The sequence below is a fragment of the Falco biarmicus genome, chromosome 1 (assembly GCF_023638135.1).
Source record: "Falco biarmicus isolate bFalBia1 chromosome 1, bFalBia1.pri, whole genome shotgun sequence".
NCBI classification, from domain to species: Eukaryota; Metazoa; Chordata; class Aves; order Falconiformes; family Falconidae; genus Falco; species Falco biarmicus.
Genome location: NC_079288.1, coordinates 89,564,940 through 89,583,979, shown reverse-complemented (window position 1 = coordinate 89,583,979; position 19,040 = coordinate 89,564,940). Strand labels below are relative to the sequence as shown.

Genomic DNA, 19,040 nt, shown 5'->3' with positions numbered 1-19,040 from the left:
GCGGGCACCGGGGCGGGGGGGGGGCAGGGCCAGCCCGGCTCCGTGCGGATCCGCACGCTCCGCGGCCGCCGCCCGCTCGCTCGCCGCACGTAGGCGCCGCTTAAAGGGGCAACGCGGCGGGCCCGGCGCCTCCCGTGCCGGGCGGGCTGCGGCCGGCGGCGGCGCCACCGGGGCGGGGCTGGCAGCGCGCGGGGCGGGGGCGGGTGCGGGACTTGGCCGGCGCTCCCGCCTCGCCGCGGGCCCCCGAGGACGCGGCCGGTGCCCTTTTAAGAGACGGGCCGCCGGTGCCGGCGGTTTTATTTACATGGGGGCTCGCGGGCGTCACGTGACCGGCAGGGCGGCGGGGGCTGAGCGCGGCGGCACCCGCGGGGCCATGGCGTGCGCCGGAGACGACGGTCCGTGGGGCGGTGGGAGCCGCGGGTGGGCTGGCCTGCACCGGGAGGCCGGGTCCGGGGCGGGGGGCACATGGGTCCCGGGCGGGCCGGCGTGCGCGGGGGAGCCGGGCCAACGGGGATCCCACGTGGGCTGGCGGGCGCCGGGGGCTGGGGGTCAGGGGGTACCCCGGGAGTCCCGAGCGGGCTTGAGGTGCGCCGGGGAGCGGGGGCGGGGGCGAGCCCAGGCGGGAGTCCCGGGTGGGCTGGGGCGCGCCGGGGGGTCCGGGGCGGGGGGAGCCCGGAGCTCACGGGTGGGGGCTGGGGTACGCTGCAGGGGCCGATTCCGTGGGGGTCCTACGTGGGCTGATGGGCACCGGGGCAAGGTTGGATCGGGGGGGGGTTGATGGGGGCCGGGACAGGGCTGGATCGGGGGGGGTGGGGTGGGGGGGAGTCGCTGGGGAGTGTGACACGCTGAGGAGCAGCCCTGGGTGGGGAGGGGCGCCCAGGACGTCCCGGGTCAGAGACCGCACTCGGTGGTCCCGGGGCAGCGGTGTGGGGAGCACCTGGGCCAGGCCAAAGCGGGAGCCAAGGAGGCAGAGCGGGTGGGCGGCCAGGCTGGTGCTGGGCTGACGGCCCCTCCAGGCTCCTGGGTGGAGCTGCGGTGTGGCCCAGGGTGCCCCGAGCCTGTGCCCTCGCGGTTCTCCTCCTGCCACGCCGACATAGAGCAGATGCTGCTGGAGGCCCAGCTGGAGACGGAGAGTGGTGACTGGTGAGTGCTGAGCGGGAACCCGGGCCCCTGGAGCCCTGCCTGGCTAGGGCGGGTGGTGCAGGCTTGCTGACCGACGGGGTTGTGTTTGCAGCGCCATGCTCATGCTGGGCTCCCCAGCCTGGGATGACAACGGAGCCAGCCAGGCGAGTGAGCAGCCTGGGAAGAGTGAGCTGCTCCCTTCCTGCAGCCAGCCCCAGCCGGGCTGCCCCCACCCCCGACAGGTAAGAATGCTGCCCCCTCCATGCTGCGCCCTGAGGGCTGTGCCAGCTGTGCCCCTGATCTAACCTGCCCCACACCCCCTTTTAGCGGGATGTGCCAGAGGAAGCCGAGCGGAGGGAGCGACGCCTGCCTGCATCCCTTGGCTGGACCTGTGCCCACCACCCTCAGCATCTGTCTCCAAAGTAAGGCCCGTGCCACCCGCTCTCTGCCCTTGCTGTCTGCCTCTGTGCCACTGCCCTGCTGCCTCCATCCCCTCCTGCTGTACTCTGCCCTCTTCCCTCATGCCCCCTTTAACCATGCATTTTTCCCAGGGAGTTTGCCTTTGTGTGCTCCCCCCAGCCAGTGCTGTGGAGCCTGCAGGGAGGTGCAGTGGGGAGAAAGAAGAGACTTTTCAGTTCAGAGCTGCTGCTGCTCTTCATCCCCTCGCTGCTGCTCAGCCACGTGCTGACCTTGGGACTGGGGTGAGTTTCTGACGGGCCTGACCTGTGCTGCCAAGTGGTCTTGGCCAGAACCGACCCCTTGGGCACAGGCAGGGTGAGCCCCATGCTGCTGGGTGGCTGTGCAGTCTGGGGCTGTCCCGGGGGCCTCTGGCTGCCCCGACGCAGGGGGCTGTCCCTGTGGGGTGTGGGGGGGTGCTTCTGAATTTGGACTGCTTGCCCTTGGGTGCTGTTCTGCACCACTTCTCCCAGAAGCCACAGCCCCTCTCCATGGCTGCTGCCTGCTCCCCTCACTGCTGGCTCGCTGAGGCCTGGCAGGCTGTCCCCACGCGGGTGCCTTACCATCGCTCTCTTCAACCCAGGATCTACATTGGGAAGCGGCTGGCAGCCTCCTCAGCAAACCCGCTGTGAAGAATGGGGCTCAGCGAGAGATGGGTGGCTCCACTGCCCCTTGCCTCCGCTCAGTGCGTGGAGGGAGCCCAGGCACCAGCGCAGCCCAGCTGCTCCCAGACTTCGTGTTTGCGGCACGAGGCGCCGTCTCCCCTTGTCCCTTCTTTAGGCCCAGCCTAGGGAGCTGACGCTACTCTCCCTCGTAGACAGGAACCCACCGATGGCAGCTCCCAGCTGCAGGCAGCCCCTGCCCTCCCCATCCCTTGGTTACGGGTCCAGGTTCCTCCTCTTTAACACAAGACTGTAAATACAACTCCTGAGCCTGCAACACTACGTGCGAATAAAGAGCCCTGTGCCAGCTTGGGAGGCAGAGCAGCATCCTGACAGTCACCGTGCCAGACCTGGCCCAGCCTGGCCAGGGGAGAGCAAGCCTGCTCCCCAGCCGTGTTGGGGTCCCGTGGGCTTTCCCTGCAGAAGAACAAGTGTGTGCACTGTGGGGTGCTGGGGCATGATGCTGGGGTGGTGCCTGGCTGCGAGGGGCACCTGCTTGGGCTGTGCGTGAATAGGAGTGCGCGCTGGGGCTGATACAGGGGTTTCAGCCCCACTGCAGGGTGTCTGGCTGAGGCGTTAGTCCTTTATTAGTGGGCCGTGGCCTGCTGCAGCGGGGAGGCAGGGCCAGGGCCCAGCGTGGCTAGCCGAGGCAGCAGCACCAGGCTGGCGCAGGCAGGGCTGCGAGGGCAGATACCAGCAGGAGAGCTGGCACTGCGGAGCATGACGCTGCCCAGGCCCGCTGGCAGGCCTGGCTGGCTCCCGTGTGGTCACAGTGCCTGCGCCACCGGTGTTTGTCCCAGTGCTGCAGGATGGAGGGGGTGGCTGAGTGACTGGAGCAGCCCTGGGGGAAAGGAGGGGAGGGGAGGGAAGAGCTCGGCAGATGCTGCTGGGACAGTGGCCTGTTGCCTTGTGTGTGGTGTGGTCTGGGGGGGGGGGGGGGGGGGGGGGGAGGAAGGTCCTCTTCACCACAGTGCAGCCGCACTGCTGGAGGGGCTGCGTGGGTGGGAGCTCCGCACAGCTCTGCCTGGGAGAGACGTCCTGGCACAGGCTGGCACCTGGCTGCTCCACTCAGCGGGAAGGTGAGCCCGGCCTGGCGGCTGATGCAGAGCAGTGGGCCAAGGAAGTGTCTGGGGGACAGGTGCACCCCGGCCCAGGTGGGCACCTGGAGGGTGGGAATAGCCAGACCTGGCAGGACACAGGCTGGGGGTGCCCTGTGCCACCCTGGGTACGAGGGCACACGGGGAGTCCCCTGGCTGTGCAGGATGCTTCTGGTGTAAATACTGCAAGAGACGTGGGCGAGGGGTGGTCCAGCAGTTGAGAACCAGGCAGGGCAGTGCACGCAGCAGCCAGGCGGGAGCAGGGGCACCCTGGGCATCTCCATCCCGTGGGCAGGGGCGGCCACGGGCTCAGAGCTGTGACATTCTCTTGGACTTTGGTGGCGGAGGCGGCGGCAACTTCAGGCCTTTTCCTTCTGCCGTCGGCGATGTGGATGCCTGCGAGCAGAGGGCAGTTAGCGAGGGGGGCAGCGGGGGGCGGGGGCCGGGGCCCGGGGCCAGGCGGTACCTTTCCTCCAGCTGCGCTGTCGCTCTGCTCCAGGAACGCCTCGTACACGGTGGGGCTGATCTTGTGGGGCAGCGGCAGGACCTTGCTGGCACTCTTCACGCGGCCGCCGAAGCCGGTGGGAGATAGGGAAAGCCCTGCGCAGGCAGGGGAGGGGGCTGGGTGGGTGGGCCAGCCTGGGGGGGGTCCCAGGCTGCCAGGGCCAGCACTTGTGCCTGCGGGAGCACGGCTGCGCGTTCGGTACCCAGTGCTCCCCGCCTGCTCCCAGCTGAAAGATGTGCCTGTGCCATTGTGGAAATGGGGCAGGGGGCTGAGGGCACCTGTGCTGGGGTGCAGAGCTGGGGCTGCTGCTACCTGCACTGCTGGCGTGGGGGCACAGCCCTGCTCACGGATACAAGGGTTGGATGCTGCTGGGGGTGTAGGGGCTAGGGAAAGTCCCCCCCACTACCATGCTAGGGACCAGGGAGGGTGCTGGAAAGGCACCCTGAGCCAGCAGCCGTGGTGGGGAGTACCTGCAGTGCTGGGCTGAGCACCAGCAGCATCTCGGCTTGGTGGGGGCTGTTTCCCATGGGAGCTGCCCAGGCTGCTCTCGCTCATGTTGTGGGAGAGTCTCCTCTTCTCATCCTGGGGCACAGAGGGGAGGCTCAGTGCCTCACAGGGGGCAGGCTGCACCACAGCGCCCGTAGCCCCAGGAACACAGCAGCCTCTGGCAGGCTGTGATGCTCCTGCAGCACCCTGCCCACAGCACCGGTCTCTAGCCTTGTGCCCTGCCAGCCTCCACTCCTACCATCAGCTGGCTGTGCCCTACAGTGGGGGCTGCCACCAGCCCCACAAGGGGTCCTGTCCATCCTGGGGCCTGGTACTGCTACCGGGGCCAGGGTCTCCAGGTGCAGCAGAATGCCTGGGGGGGAGCACAAGGGGGGCCCTGGAGTGGAGAGGAGGCACCAGGGCTGTGCTGAACATCACCTTGGGCTCTGGCAGCTCCGAGATGGACTGGCACAGGTCCTGCCGCCGGTACCCGAAGAAGGTGCTGGAGCGGTTCTCCTTACGCTCACTCCTGCGGTCCTCGCTCTCGGAGGTGCGAGGGGCAGGCTTTGGGGTCGAGGGTACCTCCATGCTGTGGAGTAACTGCAGCTGGTGAGGGAGGGTCAGGGACATGGGGAGCTGGGCTACACCATGGGCCAGCCAGACCATGGCCAAGAGTGACCACCCTCAGCAGCGGATGCTTAGAGCAGGGTGAAACCAGCAAGACAAGCATGGATGGCTCAAGTGACCGCAGTGTCCAGGTGAGCCTGGGGCTGCACATCGAGTGTCTCTGCTCTCTGCCATCCTCCCCAGGGTCAGAGCCACCATGGTGGCATGGCAGGACAGATCCCTGGGATGCAGCTTGGCCTAAAGGGAAACTGGGAGGGCAGTGGGCTGGGGAGGTGGGAGAGAAGCATCTGGAGCAGAGGACAGTGAGGATGGCTCCGTGGTAAAAAGCCAGCAGGGAGGGGTGAGGGCAGTGAGAGGGGGTGGCTTGGGGCCAACACGCCCCACCACAGCACTTGCCTGTCTCCAGCATGGCTCAGCTGGTCCCAGTCAGGTCCCCAGGCCATGGACCGGGGTCGTCCACTCCGCTGGGCCTCAAAGCAGACCTGAGAGCACAAGGAGCCTGAGAGCGCAGGAGGGATGAGAGTGCAGAGCCTCTCCTCTCCTTCCTCCAGCTCAGGCAGGGGCAGCACTGCCCTCGCTGCCTGGTGCTGGATTTGTGCCAGTACTGGTCCCCCCACAGCAGTGCCATCCTCTCACCCAGGGCAGGCGGAGACCCCGAGGTCACCCATGCACAGTGTGTCGCTGCTGCAGCTGCAGCCCCATCAAGCTGTTCCTTCCTGACCCAGACCTGCACTACCTTGTCCAGTGTCATCCCCTGAGTGCCACGCACCACCCTGAAAGCCGTGGCTGGGCCTGCACCCTGCTTACCACCTTGGCACTCACCATCTCCCGCACCCCATACTGGTTCTCCACCTTGGCCCGCAGCTGCACGAAGCACTGCTCCATGCGCTCATGGAAGGGCCGCAGGTCCTCTGTCACCTTCCGCCCATGGATCCGGATCCCCTCTGCCAGCAGTGGGGTCTGCGGGAGAACAGGGACGGGTCTGCCTGGGCTGTGGGGCTCCCCTGGGACAGGGATGCTGGGCACTTGGTGGCCCGGGGCAGCTGTCCCCTCTGGCTGCTGGAGGGATGCTGCAAACTGTACCTGCCAGGCGATCAGGTCCTTCAGCTTCTCGATGTTCCTCTTGTCCTCAGGGTGCTCCTGCAGGTAGGACTCCTGGAAAAAAGCCTGCAATGCCCCCCCCCCCCAAGTCCCGCTGATGGTCTGGCTCGGCTCCGTGTAGGCAGGGGACAGCACTAAGCAGTACCAGTGCTTGCGGTCACCAGCCCCGAGAGTACCCGCGCTGGCTCCAGTGCGGCACCCACACATCCTCACCGTCTCGTACTTGGCGAAGCCACCCATGACAGCAGGGTCCACGATGCCGTTGAGCAGCATGGAGAGGGGATTGATGGGCAGGCTGGGGTCATTCTGGTGCCGGTTGATCTCGCTCATAATTTTCTCATTTGTTTTCATCATGGTCTCAATGGCATTTTCCAGGGGGGAGATGATGGTCTGTGCCCAGGGAGGGAGGGAAGGTCAGCAGCCAGCTGACCCAGCGACCTTTCCATCCTGGTTAGGGTGGTCTCTCCCTGGCCCCGCAGGAGAGAGGCCCTGGGGTTGCACATCTCACCCCACGAAGCCCCTCAGACCCCTGGCACCGGCTGCCTGGAGCTGAGCCGAGGGCTCATGGGGCAAACATTGGAAGTGCTGGTCACCAGCTGCACGCCCAGGCTGCTGGCAGCGTTGGTCCTGCCAGCAAGAGGCTGCAAGCCCGGTGAGGGACGTGTGGCAGCAGTGAGCTTATGGGAAACCCAGGGAAACCTCATTGTCCTCACTGGGCAGGGGCAGCCGTGCAACATGCAACAGCGGCGTGTGCAGCCCAAGCACTGCAGCAGACGCGTGTGTGGCAGCACTCACGCAGCTGTACAGCCCCTGTGCTCTGCAACAGCCCAGCTAGGGACTTCACATGCCTTCACTGCTGTAGCACATGAAACACCCTGGGCTTTGGCCAAGAACTCCCTCTGACAAAGGTGTAAAAACCACACGTGGAGCTGTTGTCAGCAATGCCAGAAGTAGCAGCAGTCTGCTGAAACTCCCCCTGCGCCTCTGCCGCTCCCCACACGTGGTCTCCTGCTTCCCACAGAGATGTGTCCCGGCAGGTGAGCCACACCAACCACTGCCTGTCACCAGGTTGATGCTACCAGCACCAGTCAGTGCCCTGAGTGCTGGGAGGGTCTCTGTGCCCATTGTCAACAGAGAAACCCTTCCCTGTGGCCTGGGGACGTGGCCTGGGATGGTGTTCCCACATGGCACTGACCTGAGATCAGCCCTGGAGCTGTGGCATGGGGGGCTAAGGTGGTGCCAGAGGGGGGGTTATCCCTGCTGCTTGGTGGGGGTGGTAGCTGAGGGAAGGGGGCCATGCCCACAACCCGCTCTGCAGGCAGAGGGTGCATGTGGGAGCTGGGTCTGCTGTGCCACAGGTGCACTGGGCCACACACCTGAGGGACCATGGCAGAAAGCTAGGAGTCGTGGGGTCTGGGGGCTCGAGCGCTGGGTGGGCTGGATGGAGTTTGCACTGAGCGCAGAGACTGAGGGTGTGCAGGATCTCAGCCGGGGCACCAGGCAGGACACGCTCCCCGCAGCCTGGCTTGAGCTGCCAGAGCTTGGGAAGAGTGGAAGAGGCTGGGAGCAGCACACTCCCCTCCCCTGGATCTGGGGTTTGCAACGCTGCTCATGGAAGGGCTGCCCTGGGAGGGCCCCACTCCCCCCCGCCCCCCCCCCCCCTCCTTGCTCCTCACCGTCGTGGTGGAGGTCACCGCAAACCAGCGTAGGATGCCAGGCAGGGGGTAGGCTGTTACAAAGGTTGTCCGCTCAATCCACATGGTCTGTGAGGAGGACAGCAGTCATCCCTCTGGCCTCCTCCCCATCACCCTGGGACACCCCTGGCTGCCCTGTGGGGCAGGGGGCTCACACATCCCCTTCCCATGGGCACAGGACCACCACCTTCCCCATCCCAGGACTGGGTGACCCCTGTCTCTCCTGCATCCCCATTCTTCTGGACACCTGGCTCCTCACAGGGCTCCCCCGAGCTATCCCCATCCCTCCCAGCTGGGGGTCTGGCAGCCCCACCAGCACTCACTGCAAATTCATTGTCTGGATCCTTTGGGCCTTTCTTGAAGGGTCGTGAGTAGCTGAACTTCTGGACATGGTTGGCTTTATAGAAACTGCAGGGGAGGGAAGGAGCAGAGCGTGGGAGAGGACCCCTGTTGTGTCCCCTCCCAGGGCGGGTGCACCCACTCTGCGCTGGGGCACTGACTTGGTGATCTGCTCCGGGATGCTCCGGTCCTTGAACCGGACCTTGGATTCCTCCACCGGCTGCACAGTGAAACACTGGATATCTGTGGGAGTGAAGGAGCCACAGGCACGCATCACAGCAGATGGGGGCTGCGGGGAAGAGGGCGTCCAGGGCCTGGAGCAGGGAGAACCCCAGGGGTGTGTGCAGGGCTGTGAGGGGAGGTGCTGTGGGATGCACACAGGAATGAGCCACCCTCCCAGCCCTGTCCCCATGCTCAGAGGATACACTGGCCTGGGGAGCCGGTGATGTCCTGGCCAGGTGGGGATGTGCTCTTCAGCTTCTCGGCACTGGGGAAGGGGCTCAGCAGCTGCATCTCGAAGTCCTCCCGGCGCTCATACTCCTTGCCCCGGTAAATGAAGACCTTGTTCTGTGGGGGAGGAAGATAGCAGCCCATCCCAGTGCCCTGTGGAGCCCTCAGCTCTGTGCTCCAGCTGCAGCAAGCCTCAGTGCATTAGGGGGCAGGCACTGACAAGGCCGAGCATCCAGCCAAGTGGGAGACCCCCCCTCTTGGAAAAAACATTTCCCCAAACCCAGAAACTGGAGGAAAAAAGAATTAAGGCACATGGAAAATAAGGAGGTGATTGGTGACAGCCAACACAGCTTGACTAAGGGCAAATCATGCCCAACAAAATTGGTGGCCTTCTATGATGGGGTTACAGCATTGGTGGATGAAGGAAGAGCAACTGACATGACCTGCCTGGAGCTGTGCAAAGCATTTGACACTGTCCTGTACGACATCCTCGCCTCTAAACAGGAGAGACATGGATTTGATGGATGGACCACTTGATGGCTAAGGAATTGCCTGGATGGTAAAAGTTGCGGTCAATGGCTCGACGTCCAAGTGGAGACCAGTGGCAAGTGCCATTTTCAAGGGTCAGGACTGGGACCGGCGCTGTTCAACAGCTTTGTGAATGACACGGACAGTGGGATCGAGCGCACCGTCAGCAAGTCTGCTGACACCAAGCTGCGTGCTGCGGTCAACATGCTGGAGGGAAGGGATGCCATTCAGAGGGACCAGGACAAGCTTGAGAGGTAGGGCAACGACAACCTCATGAATTTTAACAAGGCCAAGTGCAAGGTCCTGCCTGTGGGTCGGGGCCATCCCAGGCACAAATACGGGCTGGGTGGAGAACGGATTGAGAGAGGCCCTGAGGAGAAAGACTTGGAGTGTTGGTTGACAAGAAGGTCAGCACAACCTGGCAATGTGCACTTGCAGCCCAGAAAACCAGCTGAATCCTGGCCTGCATCACCAGCAGCGTGGCCAGCAGGTCCGGGGAGGGGATTCTCCCCCTCTGCTCCACTCTGGTGAGACCCCATCCTGCAGCACTGTGTTCAGCTCCAGGGTCCCTAGCTAGATGGCCTTTAAGGTCCCTTCCAAGCCAAACCATTCTATAATAATGGATGGGCTGGCTCGGGCAGCCAGCACTCTGGAGGGAAGGTGGCTGGGCACGCAGTGACTGGGGTCTGCGGATACAGAAACCATCCAGGAGAGAGCAAGGAGCCCTTGAAACCCACTGTGACCTCTGTGAAAATGATGCCACACGCACTCCAGCCCTGACAGTGGGGTAGGAAAATAAGGATGAACACACTGGATGGAAGAAGCCCACCGACATGTATCAGAGTGGATTAAAAAAACTAAGGAATGTAATAGGAGTGAATGGGAATGAAATACTTGGCTCTTGCCCAGAAAGACAAGCCCTGCCCTCACAGGTGGGTGCCAGGAGCATGTTGGCCAGCACAGGAAAAGGGAGAGGTGCTGAGCAAGCCCGTGCCTACAGCACTGCTGCGCAGGGATGGGGAGAGGGTAGGGGGCTCCCGCAGTGACCCTGGAGGTACCTGAATCTGTTCATAAAGAGCACAGCTAGCACAGACCCATCTCTGCACCAGGCGTACAGTACGACACCCATCTGTGTGCAGCCCAGACACGCCATGGTGCAGGAATGCGTACCTGTGCACCACAACCCTGGAACAGCGCAGGTACAGCCATGCGCCAGGGATGGAGCAGATCCCACCTCACCATGGGCCACAGGGACAGCCCAGCAAGAGATACAGTGTCCCCATGCACCAAGGACACAGTTCAGGAGCATGCGTTACAGAGAAGCACAACTTTCCCTGCCTTGCTTTTCTTCCCTAAGTCTGTCTCCAGCTGTTTGTGAACAGGGACGGTAACCCCTGCTGTTGCGAGAGTGAAGCTGCTGGGTTTGTCTGACTGTTCCCAACCCCTTCCCGCAAGCAGGGACAGAGGTGGCTGGCATGGAGCTGAGCACCGAGCGCCTCTGGGCAGGCAGCACAGGGAGGATGCCCACCAGCAAAGGCAAACCCACCTGGACCTGGCACCACCCATGTCACCAGGCATGGCTGGGCGCCTGTGGGCAGCGGCACAGAGCAGAGGAGCTTTGGGACAGAGCCTGCCCCACCACACCGCTCATCCTTGGAGAAGGCTCAACGGGACAAGCTGCTGCCTTTGGGGCAGAGCGCATTCTGCTGGCAGAGCCAGATGGCACCACGGGGCCGCGGTGGTGCCTGCTGCCCCGCTGGCAGAACTGGCAGTGCCCACTGCATGTGCTGCATCGCTACATGCTATGCTGCTAACGTGCGGCGTCTTGTTAGTTCACTCATAAGGAGGCAGAGCTGGGGGATCCAACACACGCACAAACACACACACACACACACCCCTGCTGGGGCAGGGGCTGAGAGCCGGAGGGGCAGCACCAGAGCCACCACCGCTCCCGGAGGGCTCCAGAGAAGGTAACAGGAACCTGGAGGAGCAGAGGCCCCCCACCCACCAGGGAGCTGCAGCTTCTCACTTCATGCTTTTTGTCCGCAGCCAAGATCCTGTGCTGACCCTGGCAAATCCCTGACTCAAAAGCAGCATGCCGGAGCAGCTGGGTCTCGTGGACCCCGTGCCACAGCCCGCACCAAGCCAGGGCCAGGCAGCTCCCTCTGTGCCCTGCTCGCGTGTCCCTGGAGACACCCTTGTCCCAGCGGGCAGGGACCCCATGCTCTGCCCAACCCACTCCAGCTCTCCCAGCTGGGGACAGAGCGCTCGGCCCTGGGGACCCAGCCATCACCAGCACCGCGGTGAAGGGCACAGCCCTGGCCTCGGGGCAGCCAGGGGCCACTTACCCGGAGGAAGGTGGGGAAGCCTTGCCCATAGTAGCCCACAGCGAAGTAGTCCGGGCTGGGCCGTAGCACCTTCAGGATCTTCTCATAGAACTTGGCTTCCCGCTGCTGCAGAGAGAGAGGAGCAGGAGTGGGGGGCTCTGCAGACCCCCGGTCCCTCCCCACGGCTCGTGACACCCCAGCCTGTTCTGCTGGCAGCCACACCCTGCCCGGCCAGGCACTCACCAGGATGTCACTCAGCATCTCATAGTTGAAGACTTCACTCTCGTACTGCTCCGCCAGCTCCTTGCAGATATGAATGGCCTCCTCCCACATCTGCACAGATGGGGCCAGGGTGGAAGCCCCACAGTGCGGGGTGAGGCACTGGGGGCTTCTGGGGGGGGACCAGCCTCATCTGCAGGGGCACCCACAGCCCTGCTCCTTAGTGAGGTGGGGGGGTTCTCCCTGTGCAAGCTGGTGGTCTGGCTGGGCACTGGTGGGCAGCAGCAGGACTTGGCTTCCCAACACCTCCAGCACCTGAGCCCCCTGGCCAAGACAAACCCCTCTGCCGGGGTGTCCCAGCTGCCGGGCCCCAGGCAGTATGAAGGCCGGGGGCTGAGGCTGGATGGGATAGGAAGGACAGCCATGACAGGTGGGCAGCTGTGGGGTGAACCACCCAGCCTGGGCTTGCTGCAGGACAGCTCCAGCCCCACCACAGCGGAGGGGAGGGTGGGTGGGCCGTGCTGAGGCTGGGGGCTCGGAGCAGGAGGCAGCTGTGGCTGGGGAGCCGGGCTTACCCTGGGTGAGGGGGGCTGCTGGGGCACACGGCCATGCTTACCTTGCCCTGGTCAAAGTAGTCGATGATCTGGTTGTAGAGAGCCTCTTTTAGCTGGCGCTGGGTGTGCAGGCTGGGGCTGTGCAAGCCCTGCATGGGGGCTGTGTTCGCCTCATCTGACCACTGTGCAGAAGCAGCAGGAGCCCATCACACTGAGCCCCTGCAGCCCCCCACGTCCCCCACAGCACCCCTGCCCCACCTTGAGGAGCCGGGCGTGCAGCAGCAGGGTGTAGGCTCCTTCCGTGTAGTTCTCGTAGCTGACGTGCAAGTCCTTCAGCTTGTACAGGTACCTGGGAGCAATGGTACCGTGTGCGGGGCACGACAGCCGGCATGGCTCAGGGTCCAGCCCCCGCTCCTCCAGCGGGGTATGTCCCCCCACTGCTAGCCGGGGGGGCTGAGCTCCTGGCACTCTGCCCCTCCAGCCGTTTGGCCACCCCATCCCACCTGCCTGGGGCCAGGGTGGTGGCGGGCAGGTGAAGCTCAGGGTACTGTGACCCCCTTGCCCCAGGGCAATGCCGGTTTCCCTGGGGCTGCGCTCACCTGATGTACATGGCCTGGCGGTCAATCTCCTTGTAAAAGTTCTGGGGAAGAGCAGACGAAAACGTTTGAGTAGCCCCAGGAGGGGGCTCATGCCACAGCGCCCCCCCTCCCCCCCCCCCCCCCTTTCCCATCCATCATGCCTTGCTCTGGGTCATGGTGCTGCCAGGACCGTCCCCACGCAGGGACTGGGCTGCCCTGGGCAGCAGGGTGTTGCACAGTGCCTGCCAGCAAGTACCTCCCGGGGGACACCAGGTCTGGCACTCTGTACCCCGTCTCCACTGTGCCAGGAGCACCACAGCCCCTGGGGTATCGGGGGATGTGGGGCTGAGCCCTGCTGGCCCTGGGGAACTGGGGGCATGGGGCGGGTGCCCACCAGGAGGTTGACGGTGCAGCTCATGCTGTAGGTTTTGTTCTCATCATTCCTAACAGCCCGGTAGTCGAGGAGCCGCTCCAGGAGCCCAGTCACCAGCGCGACAAAGTTCTCCCCGGGCTTGGCCAGCTCGGGGTGTCTCCGGCAGCAGCTAAGCAGGCTGGGGAGGAGAGAAGGTCACAGGCCTCAGGCATGCTCAGCTCCACAGCACTCCCACCCTCCCCCACCCCCGGCTCACCTCCCCTGAGGTGCAGGGAGTTGGGAAGGGGAGGCAGGCCCCCCCAACGAGGGTCAAAAAGCGGCAGTCGGTGTGCAGCGAGACAGAGCAAGCCTCCCGCTGACCCCTACCAGGCACATCAGGCTCGGAGCAGAGACCTGACAGCTCCACCTGCACCGCACACAAATCCACAATGGGCACCACGGGGCAGGAACAAAGCCTGGGCAGGGCAGGGGCATCACCTGCAGCAGGGCAGGGGCAATTCCTGGGGAAGGGGCACTGCCAGGGGCAGGCTGGCTGGGGCAGATGTGGTGTGCAAGGGGCACGTGATGCTGCTGAGGCAGCAGCCTTCCTCCTCTCAGGCCCTGCTTCTCCAAGAGGCATGCCCTGGATCAGAGTACAGCGTGAGGAGGAGTGGGATGGCCAAGATTCAGCTGGGGCAGGAGGATGGCAAGACAGCAAAGGGTTGTGCTCTAGAGAGAAGGTTGCAGGGATGTCACCGCATACTCACATGCTCTCAAAAAGCTGCTTGTACTGCTCATCTCCCCGGCCGCCCTCCACCTCACTGTCCAGCTTGCGCAGGATCTCATCCTCAAACTGCAAGAGATGTGCGTGAGCACAGCCAAGCAGCCAGGGGCGTGCTGAGCTCGGCCCCAGGCTGCTGCAGCTGCAGCCCCCAGGACAGGGGGCCACAGCGCTGGGACAGGAGGGGCTGCAGGAGCTGGAGCCAGCTCAGGAGCCCAAACAGCCCCCAGGCTCAGCGGCTGCAGGCCCTTCCCCCAGCACTGCCTGGCACAGGGGTCCCTGTCTGTCTGTCTCCTGCCCTCCAGGTCCCTGACTTGCTCCCCAGTCCCCATCCCGCTCCTGTGCTGGCCTTGTTGCTGTCCCCCAGCAGCCTGGGCCCGGCTGACCCCGGGGTTCTCTGGGAAGTGCCCTGTGCCCCCTAAAGCCACAGTTTTCCCTGCCAGGAGTGGCAGGGCTGTGCCTGCCTGTGGCCCCCCATCTCCCAGCTGATGCTCAGCCTTCAGGTCCACGGGGTTTGTGCTGCAGCTGCAGCTGATGGACCCAAAAGCCTGGGGGATCCTGCAACTGCATGGTATGGGAAGGGGGGGCCTGGACCAGACGTCTAATTACTGGTACCCCCTGCCTCCATGCTGGGTGCCTCCAGGGTCTGCACATTCCAAACTCAGGGGTCCTTCTCCCCCTGGGTCAGGGGCACAGCCATGGTCGGCTCCTGAGCCACAGAGCACCTGTGCCACAATGGCTTGTGGACATTGCCGGTGAAGACCTCAGGCCCTCTGAGCCCAGCCGTTTCCACACCACTCCTCCGACGGAGCTCTGCTGTGGCTGCAGACCCGGGCAGGAGCAGGGGGTTGGGGAAGGGGCCGCGGCACCTGCAGCTCTAAGTGCACCCAGCCCCTCTCCTCCCATGGAACACCCCAACAGGGGGAAAGGCTTCCAGCTAAGAAGAGACAAATGCCATCTGGTCAAAACCTGGAAAGGCCTTTTGCATTGAGAAAACTGACAGCAAAGAGGGAAGACAAGTAGAAATGTAGAGGTTTATGCAGACCTCCCCGCTCCCACTGTGTTCTTGTTTCCAGGCAGCGCCGGGACCAGCTGAGTGGGTGACACCTGACCTGTCCCTGCTAGTCCCTGGGAAATCCTCTGTATCGCCTGGCAGCTCTCCCTGCTCCTCACGTCCCTGCCAGCTCCCTCATCCCTCCCTCCTGCAGCCCCACATCCCAGAATGAAAGAGGGGAGGCAGATGAAAAAGGTGGAGGCATCACCTCCACCCACCCCGAAAGGGACAGTCCAGCCTGGGTGAGGAACAGGATCCGGCCACAGCCCTGAGCACTCACCCGGCTGAAGCTCTCAGTCAGCTGGTACTCGCAGAGCATCATGTCAAAGAAGATGGGGATGGTGGACTTGCGCAGCTCCAGCTCCGGCACGAGCGTCATCTCCAGGATGGGGCCCACCATGCCTGGGATGAACTTGATCTTGTGATGGCCTGGGAAGGGCAGGGAGGTCTGGGGGCTGGGGCTCCCGCAGCCTGCTCCCTGGGGCCAGCCCTGGCCTGGGACCCTGCAGCTGTGAATGGGCAGCAACGTGTGGAAGAGGAGGGGGAGAGGTGCTGGGAAGAGCACACCTGGGTTAGGCAACCACAGCACAGCTAGGCATTCCTCCAGGGCAGCCGTGCTGGTGGGCAGGTAACGCTGCACGGCCTTGCCAGCACACCCAATGATCGGCTATGGGACCATCAGCTGGGGCTGTGCTGGTGTCCTGCGGGCCCTGGCACATGCGAACAACCCATGCAGGAGCCTGCAGGCACCCGTCACTGCTGCCCTGCAGGCTGCCCCACACACTCTCTGCAGCTCCCCGCTCTCTTCTGGGATGTGGGGCAGAGACCTGAGATGCTGCACCCTCCCTGCCTGCCTGGCCCTGGGATGCTGAGGCAGTGCGACCTGCACAGTGCAGGGGGAACGAGGCAAGGCAGGACCGGGGAATAGGAAGGCAGGGCTGCAGGCAGACGCCAGCCCAGAGAGGGGAGGCTGCCCACAGGGAGTGTGAGCTTGCGACTGGTCACAGCACCTGTGGGCTCACACACCCATGGCCTTGCACACCTGCAGGTGTGTGCATGCCACAGGCTCATGTATCCCACAGACTGCACATCCCATAGCATCTCACAGCTTGCACACCCTGCAGGCTCACATGTCCCACAGGCTTGCACGCCTGCAGATTCACACACTTGCAGGCTCCCATGCCCCACACCAGCAACATCCTGCTCCCCAGCACCTATTTTGGGGACAGTACTGATGATCACCAACCAGCCTGCAGAGACTCGCCAAGCCTCCTCGTTGCTGGCCACACTGCGGCTCACCTAGGTTGTACCACATGTCCCGAATGGAAGCTCCGATTGTGGCTCTCATGTCCCCATACCTGCCAGGATGGCCGTTGGTTAGCATTGCTCTGTAGCCTGGGGCACAGCATCCAGGCCAAGGGCCCAAGCACAGCCTGAACATCTCATCCTGAAATCCCTGACCCCAAAGTGTGGCAGCAGGCTGGGGCGGGCACCTGAAGCCCAGCTGCAGAGCTCAGCCCCAGGGTGCTGCTGGCAGCCAGGCCGGGGGTAGGGCGGGGGGCAGAGAAGGCAGGAGTGACTTACTTGGCCAGGATGCTGTTGCGCTTGGCTTGGGAGAAGTTCTCCAGCTGCAGCGATTCCTGAGTGAGGAAAGCCACGGCCAGGTGGAAATAGTTGTTCCAAAGCTGCAGTGAAAACACGTGGCTGAGGGTGGGTGGCATGGCGGGGCTGGGGGCCAGGCTGGGTCCCCTCTCTGGCTCCTGCAGGGCACAGGCAGCCCCACAGCTTGGGGCAGCACCTGCTCACCTGCAGCTCGAAGCTGCTGTCATTCAGGAACATCTTTGTCAAGGTCATGGCAAACTGGTTGATGGCACGCAGGAACTCCCTGTGGGGTAAGTGGCCACGGGGTACTGAGCGGAGGGCAGCCGTGCTGCCTGCCCACCACCCGCAGGCAGGGCTGAGTGGCATCCGGGCTGGCGGCTCCCAGGGATGGCAAGGGCAGGGGCGGTGGGGTGGGGGACAGGCCTCGCAGTGCCCTGGGGCTGGGGCTAGCAGTGCACTCCTGCCTGCATCCACACTCCAGCTTTCTGCCCACTGTGGTGCAGCCAAACACTGCCCAGGTGCACCAGTCCGGCACGCCTGGCATCCCTGCCCTGCACAGACACCCAGGGTGGGAGGGATGGGATATCTAGTGTCAGCTTCCCAATGGCCACCAGAAGCCCCCTGCTACGTCGACAGATCTGCAGAGAGCAGCTCTGCCACCCAGCTCCCAGATGGGGCCGGACTGTCCCAGGACAAAGCAGGAAGTGCCTGGAGCTGCCCCGAGCCAGTCAGAGCATGGGCCCAGGGCTGTTCGAGGGGGTGAAGCCGGCCTCAGGCTGCCTGGCATAGCTGTGCTCCCGTGGCCACATGCCCCATGCCCCAGCAAGGTCCCTCGGGTTCTCACATCCAGCCCCAATGTGCGCCTGCAGGTCCCTCCCAGCCCAGAGTTCCTCACCGGTTCTGCACCATGTTCATCACCATCCAGTCGGAGGGGTACACGGTCTTGCCAATCAAGTCCTTGAAGAGGATGAAGGTCTCCATGAGGAAGTCCTGCCAGGGAGGAGGAGATGTCAGGAGCTAAGCTTGACCATGATGCCCTCCTGGAGTGATGCTGTGCTGAGCACCGAGGCTGGGAGCAGCCCTTGCCACCTGACAGCAAAAGCTTCACATCTGTGGAGCAGGGTTGCGGGCTGTGACGAGGTCCAGGGCAGGTGGCACCAGTGCCAGGTGCCTGGGTGTGGGCAGGTCATTGGGACCACTGGGATGCCCCAGCTGACACCTGAGGCAGAGAGGCAGGTGCCAGTGATGGAGGGCCCGGGTCTCGCTGTGTGGGGCAGCACTCACCATCAGCTCAGGCCGGGAGGGGAACGCCTTGATGTAGGAGCTGTAGTGGTCCTTGTCCATCTGGCTCAGGATGGCAGCCATGCAGGCCACGTAATGACTCTGGGGGAGAGGGGCTGGTCAGGCACTGCCAAGGCCCCGCAGCCAGCAACTGTCCATCTTCCTGCAGACGGTCCGGTCCGCACCCTCACCCTCTGCCTGCCGTGGTCCCCCCCTTCTGCCCTACTCAGCCCTGGCTCCTGCAGCCAGCCCTCCTTTCTCAGCCCCATACACCCTGCTCCAGGGGCAGGACAGCTCTTATGCCTGCTGCCTGCCGTGATGCTGGGGAGGACACAGGTGTAGTTACATAGCATATCAGTTGGAGCACACATCTGTAATTTTTAAGGTAATTTAAGGCAATCTGTGGATGTAAGTGCATTTGAAAAATGGCAAGCAGCTTCTTTCTGGAGGCTGGTGTGTCTATAGTGTGCCCCTAGCAAAGGGTCCCACATGGAGCCATTAGCTCCACTCCTGCCCTTTGTTGGGAGGAGGAGCACAGTGGTGGCACTGGCACGGGCTGACCAGGATGCTCGTCTCTGCATAGGGAAAAAGGCCATGCCTGATCTCCAGATTGTGCTCAGCTGGTGAAATGGAGGCATGGGTAGGAGGGCCAACACCCACCTGCTGCTCACCAGTGTTTCATCTTCCATTTAGCTAATTAGTGCAACATTTTTTTTCTTGGTGATACTTTGAACAGATGAGCCTGCAATAGACTTGCTCTTGGGACAAAGCTACAGGAAACTCTGCTGGGAACTGAGCAGCAACTGAAGCCCAAAAAGCCAATGGAGTCAGGGCCCTGGGTCACTGAATGGGGGCATTGCTCAGCTGCCATGGATGTCCTGAGCTCTGCTCATTCAGGCAGTGGCCAGCTGTGGCACCGATCTCAGAGAAATACTGTAAAGCATTGCTTCCTCAAAGGATGGCTGCTGCTGGATAGAAGGTACAGTCTTGGGGGGGGGGGGGCAGTTTTCAAGGAGACACCACCACAGCTAGCTCACAGCTGGGTGTGTGCAAAGCAGCTCTAAGCCCTCACGTGATGTTTTAGGAGTCTGTATCCCAGGAGTCACCCCACACTGAAAGTCACCCAGGGATGCAGCACCATGGTCCAGCCCGCAGCACAGCAGCACAGTCAAGTGTGTGGAAAAGCTGACCGCTCTCAGCAGCAGCCACCATCACAAGGGTGCTG

At 63.6% G+C, this 19,040-nt stretch overlaps 2 protein-coding genes across 16 annotated transcripts in view; one reads left to right on the top strand and one right to left on the bottom strand.

Annotated features, from left to right (window-relative positions):
• The first annotated feature begins 19 nt into the window (after positions 1-19).
• Positions 20-2,561, top strand: LOC130152417 (BCL2/adenovirus E1B 19 kDa protein-interacting protein 3-like). 2 transcript variants are annotated; one of them, XM_056345970.1, is made up of 6 exons: positions 20-395; positions 1,017-1,143; positions 1,235-1,364; positions 1,450-1,544; positions 1,702-1,823; positions 2,162-2,179. In XM_056345970.1, the coding sequence occupies exons 1-5, from the start codon at positions 305-307 to the stop codon at positions 1,808-1,810; spliced, it is 552 nt and encodes a 183-aa protein (XP_056201945.1). In that variant the 5' UTR covers positions 20-304; the 3' UTR covers positions 1,811-1,823; positions 2,162-2,179. The 2 variants fall into 2 exon arrangements, with proteins under 2 accessions (XP_056201945.1, XP_056201937.1); XM_056345962.1 differs by having other exon boundaries at positions 39-395; positions 1,674-1,823; positions 2,162-2,561.
• A 242-nt stretch (positions 2,562-2,803) lies between these two features.
• Positions 2,804-19,040, bottom strand: part of LOC130152350 (dedicator of cytokinesis protein 2-like) — an 80,353-nt gene continuing 64,116 nt past the window's right edge. For 2 of the 14 annotated variants that reach the window (XM_056345772.1, XM_056345792.1), the window contains 25 exons: positions 17,819-17,917; positions 17,430-17,524; positions 16,739-16,817; positions 16,517-16,617; positions 16,232-16,290; positions 15,213-15,361; positions 13,865-13,950; positions 13,140-13,296; positions 12,767-12,807; positions 12,426-12,516; positions 12,230-12,349; positions 11,638-11,727; positions 11,416-11,520; positions 8,515-8,656; positions 8,251-8,332; positions 8,074-8,158; positions 7,733-7,819; positions 6,270-6,446; positions 6,039-6,122; positions 5,778-5,915; positions 5,352-5,437; positions 4,767-4,917; positions 4,313-4,424; positions 3,804-3,937; positions 2,804-3,733 (listed from right to left, as the gene is read on the bottom strand). In XM_056345772.1, the coding sequence (XP_056201747.1) occupies positions 3,647-3,733; positions 3,804-3,937; positions 4,313-4,424; positions 4,767-4,917; positions 5,352-5,437; positions 5,778-5,915; positions 6,039-6,122; positions 6,270-6,446; positions 7,733-7,819; positions 8,074-8,158; positions 8,251-8,332; positions 8,515-8,656; positions 11,416-11,520; positions 11,638-11,727; positions 12,230-12,349; positions 12,426-12,516; positions 12,767-12,807; positions 13,140-13,296; positions 13,865-13,950; positions 15,213-15,361; positions 16,232-16,290; positions 16,517-16,617; positions 16,739-16,817; positions 17,430-17,524; positions 17,819-17,917 (2,637 nt within the window). In that variant the 3' untranslated portion in view covers positions 2,804-3,646. Of the gene's footprint in view, positions 3,734-3,803; positions 3,938-4,312; positions 4,425-4,766; positions 4,918-5,351; positions 5,438-5,777; positions 5,916-6,038; positions 6,123-6,269; positions 6,447-7,732; positions 7,820-8,073; positions 8,159-8,250; positions 8,333-8,514; positions 8,657-11,415; positions 11,521-11,637; positions 11,728-12,229; positions 12,350-12,425; positions 12,517-12,766; positions 12,808-13,139; positions 13,297-13,864; positions 13,951-15,212; positions 16,147-16,231; positions 16,291-16,516; positions 16,618-16,738; positions 16,843-17,429; positions 17,525-17,818; positions 17,918-19,040 lie in introns of those variants that run through there. The other 12 variants (XM_056345802.1, XM_056345812.1, XM_056345781.1 and 9 more) reach the window with 11 other exon arrangements.

Excerpts from the sequence above, each read along its gene's own strand:
- LOC130152417 (XM_056345962.1), top strand. The coding sequence starts at position 305 with ATGGGGGCTCGCGGGCGTCACGTGACCGGCAGGGCGGCGGGGGCTGAG. Across the intron at positions 396-1,016 it reads GGCGTGCGCCGGAGACGACG|GCTCCTGGGTGGAGCTGCGG; the intron begins GTCCGTGGGGCG and ends CGGCCCCTCCAG. Across the intron at positions 1,545-1,673 it reads CCTCAGCATCTGTCTCCAAA|GGAGTTTGCCTTTGTGTGCT; the intron begins GTAAGGCCCGTG and ends CATTTTTCCCAG.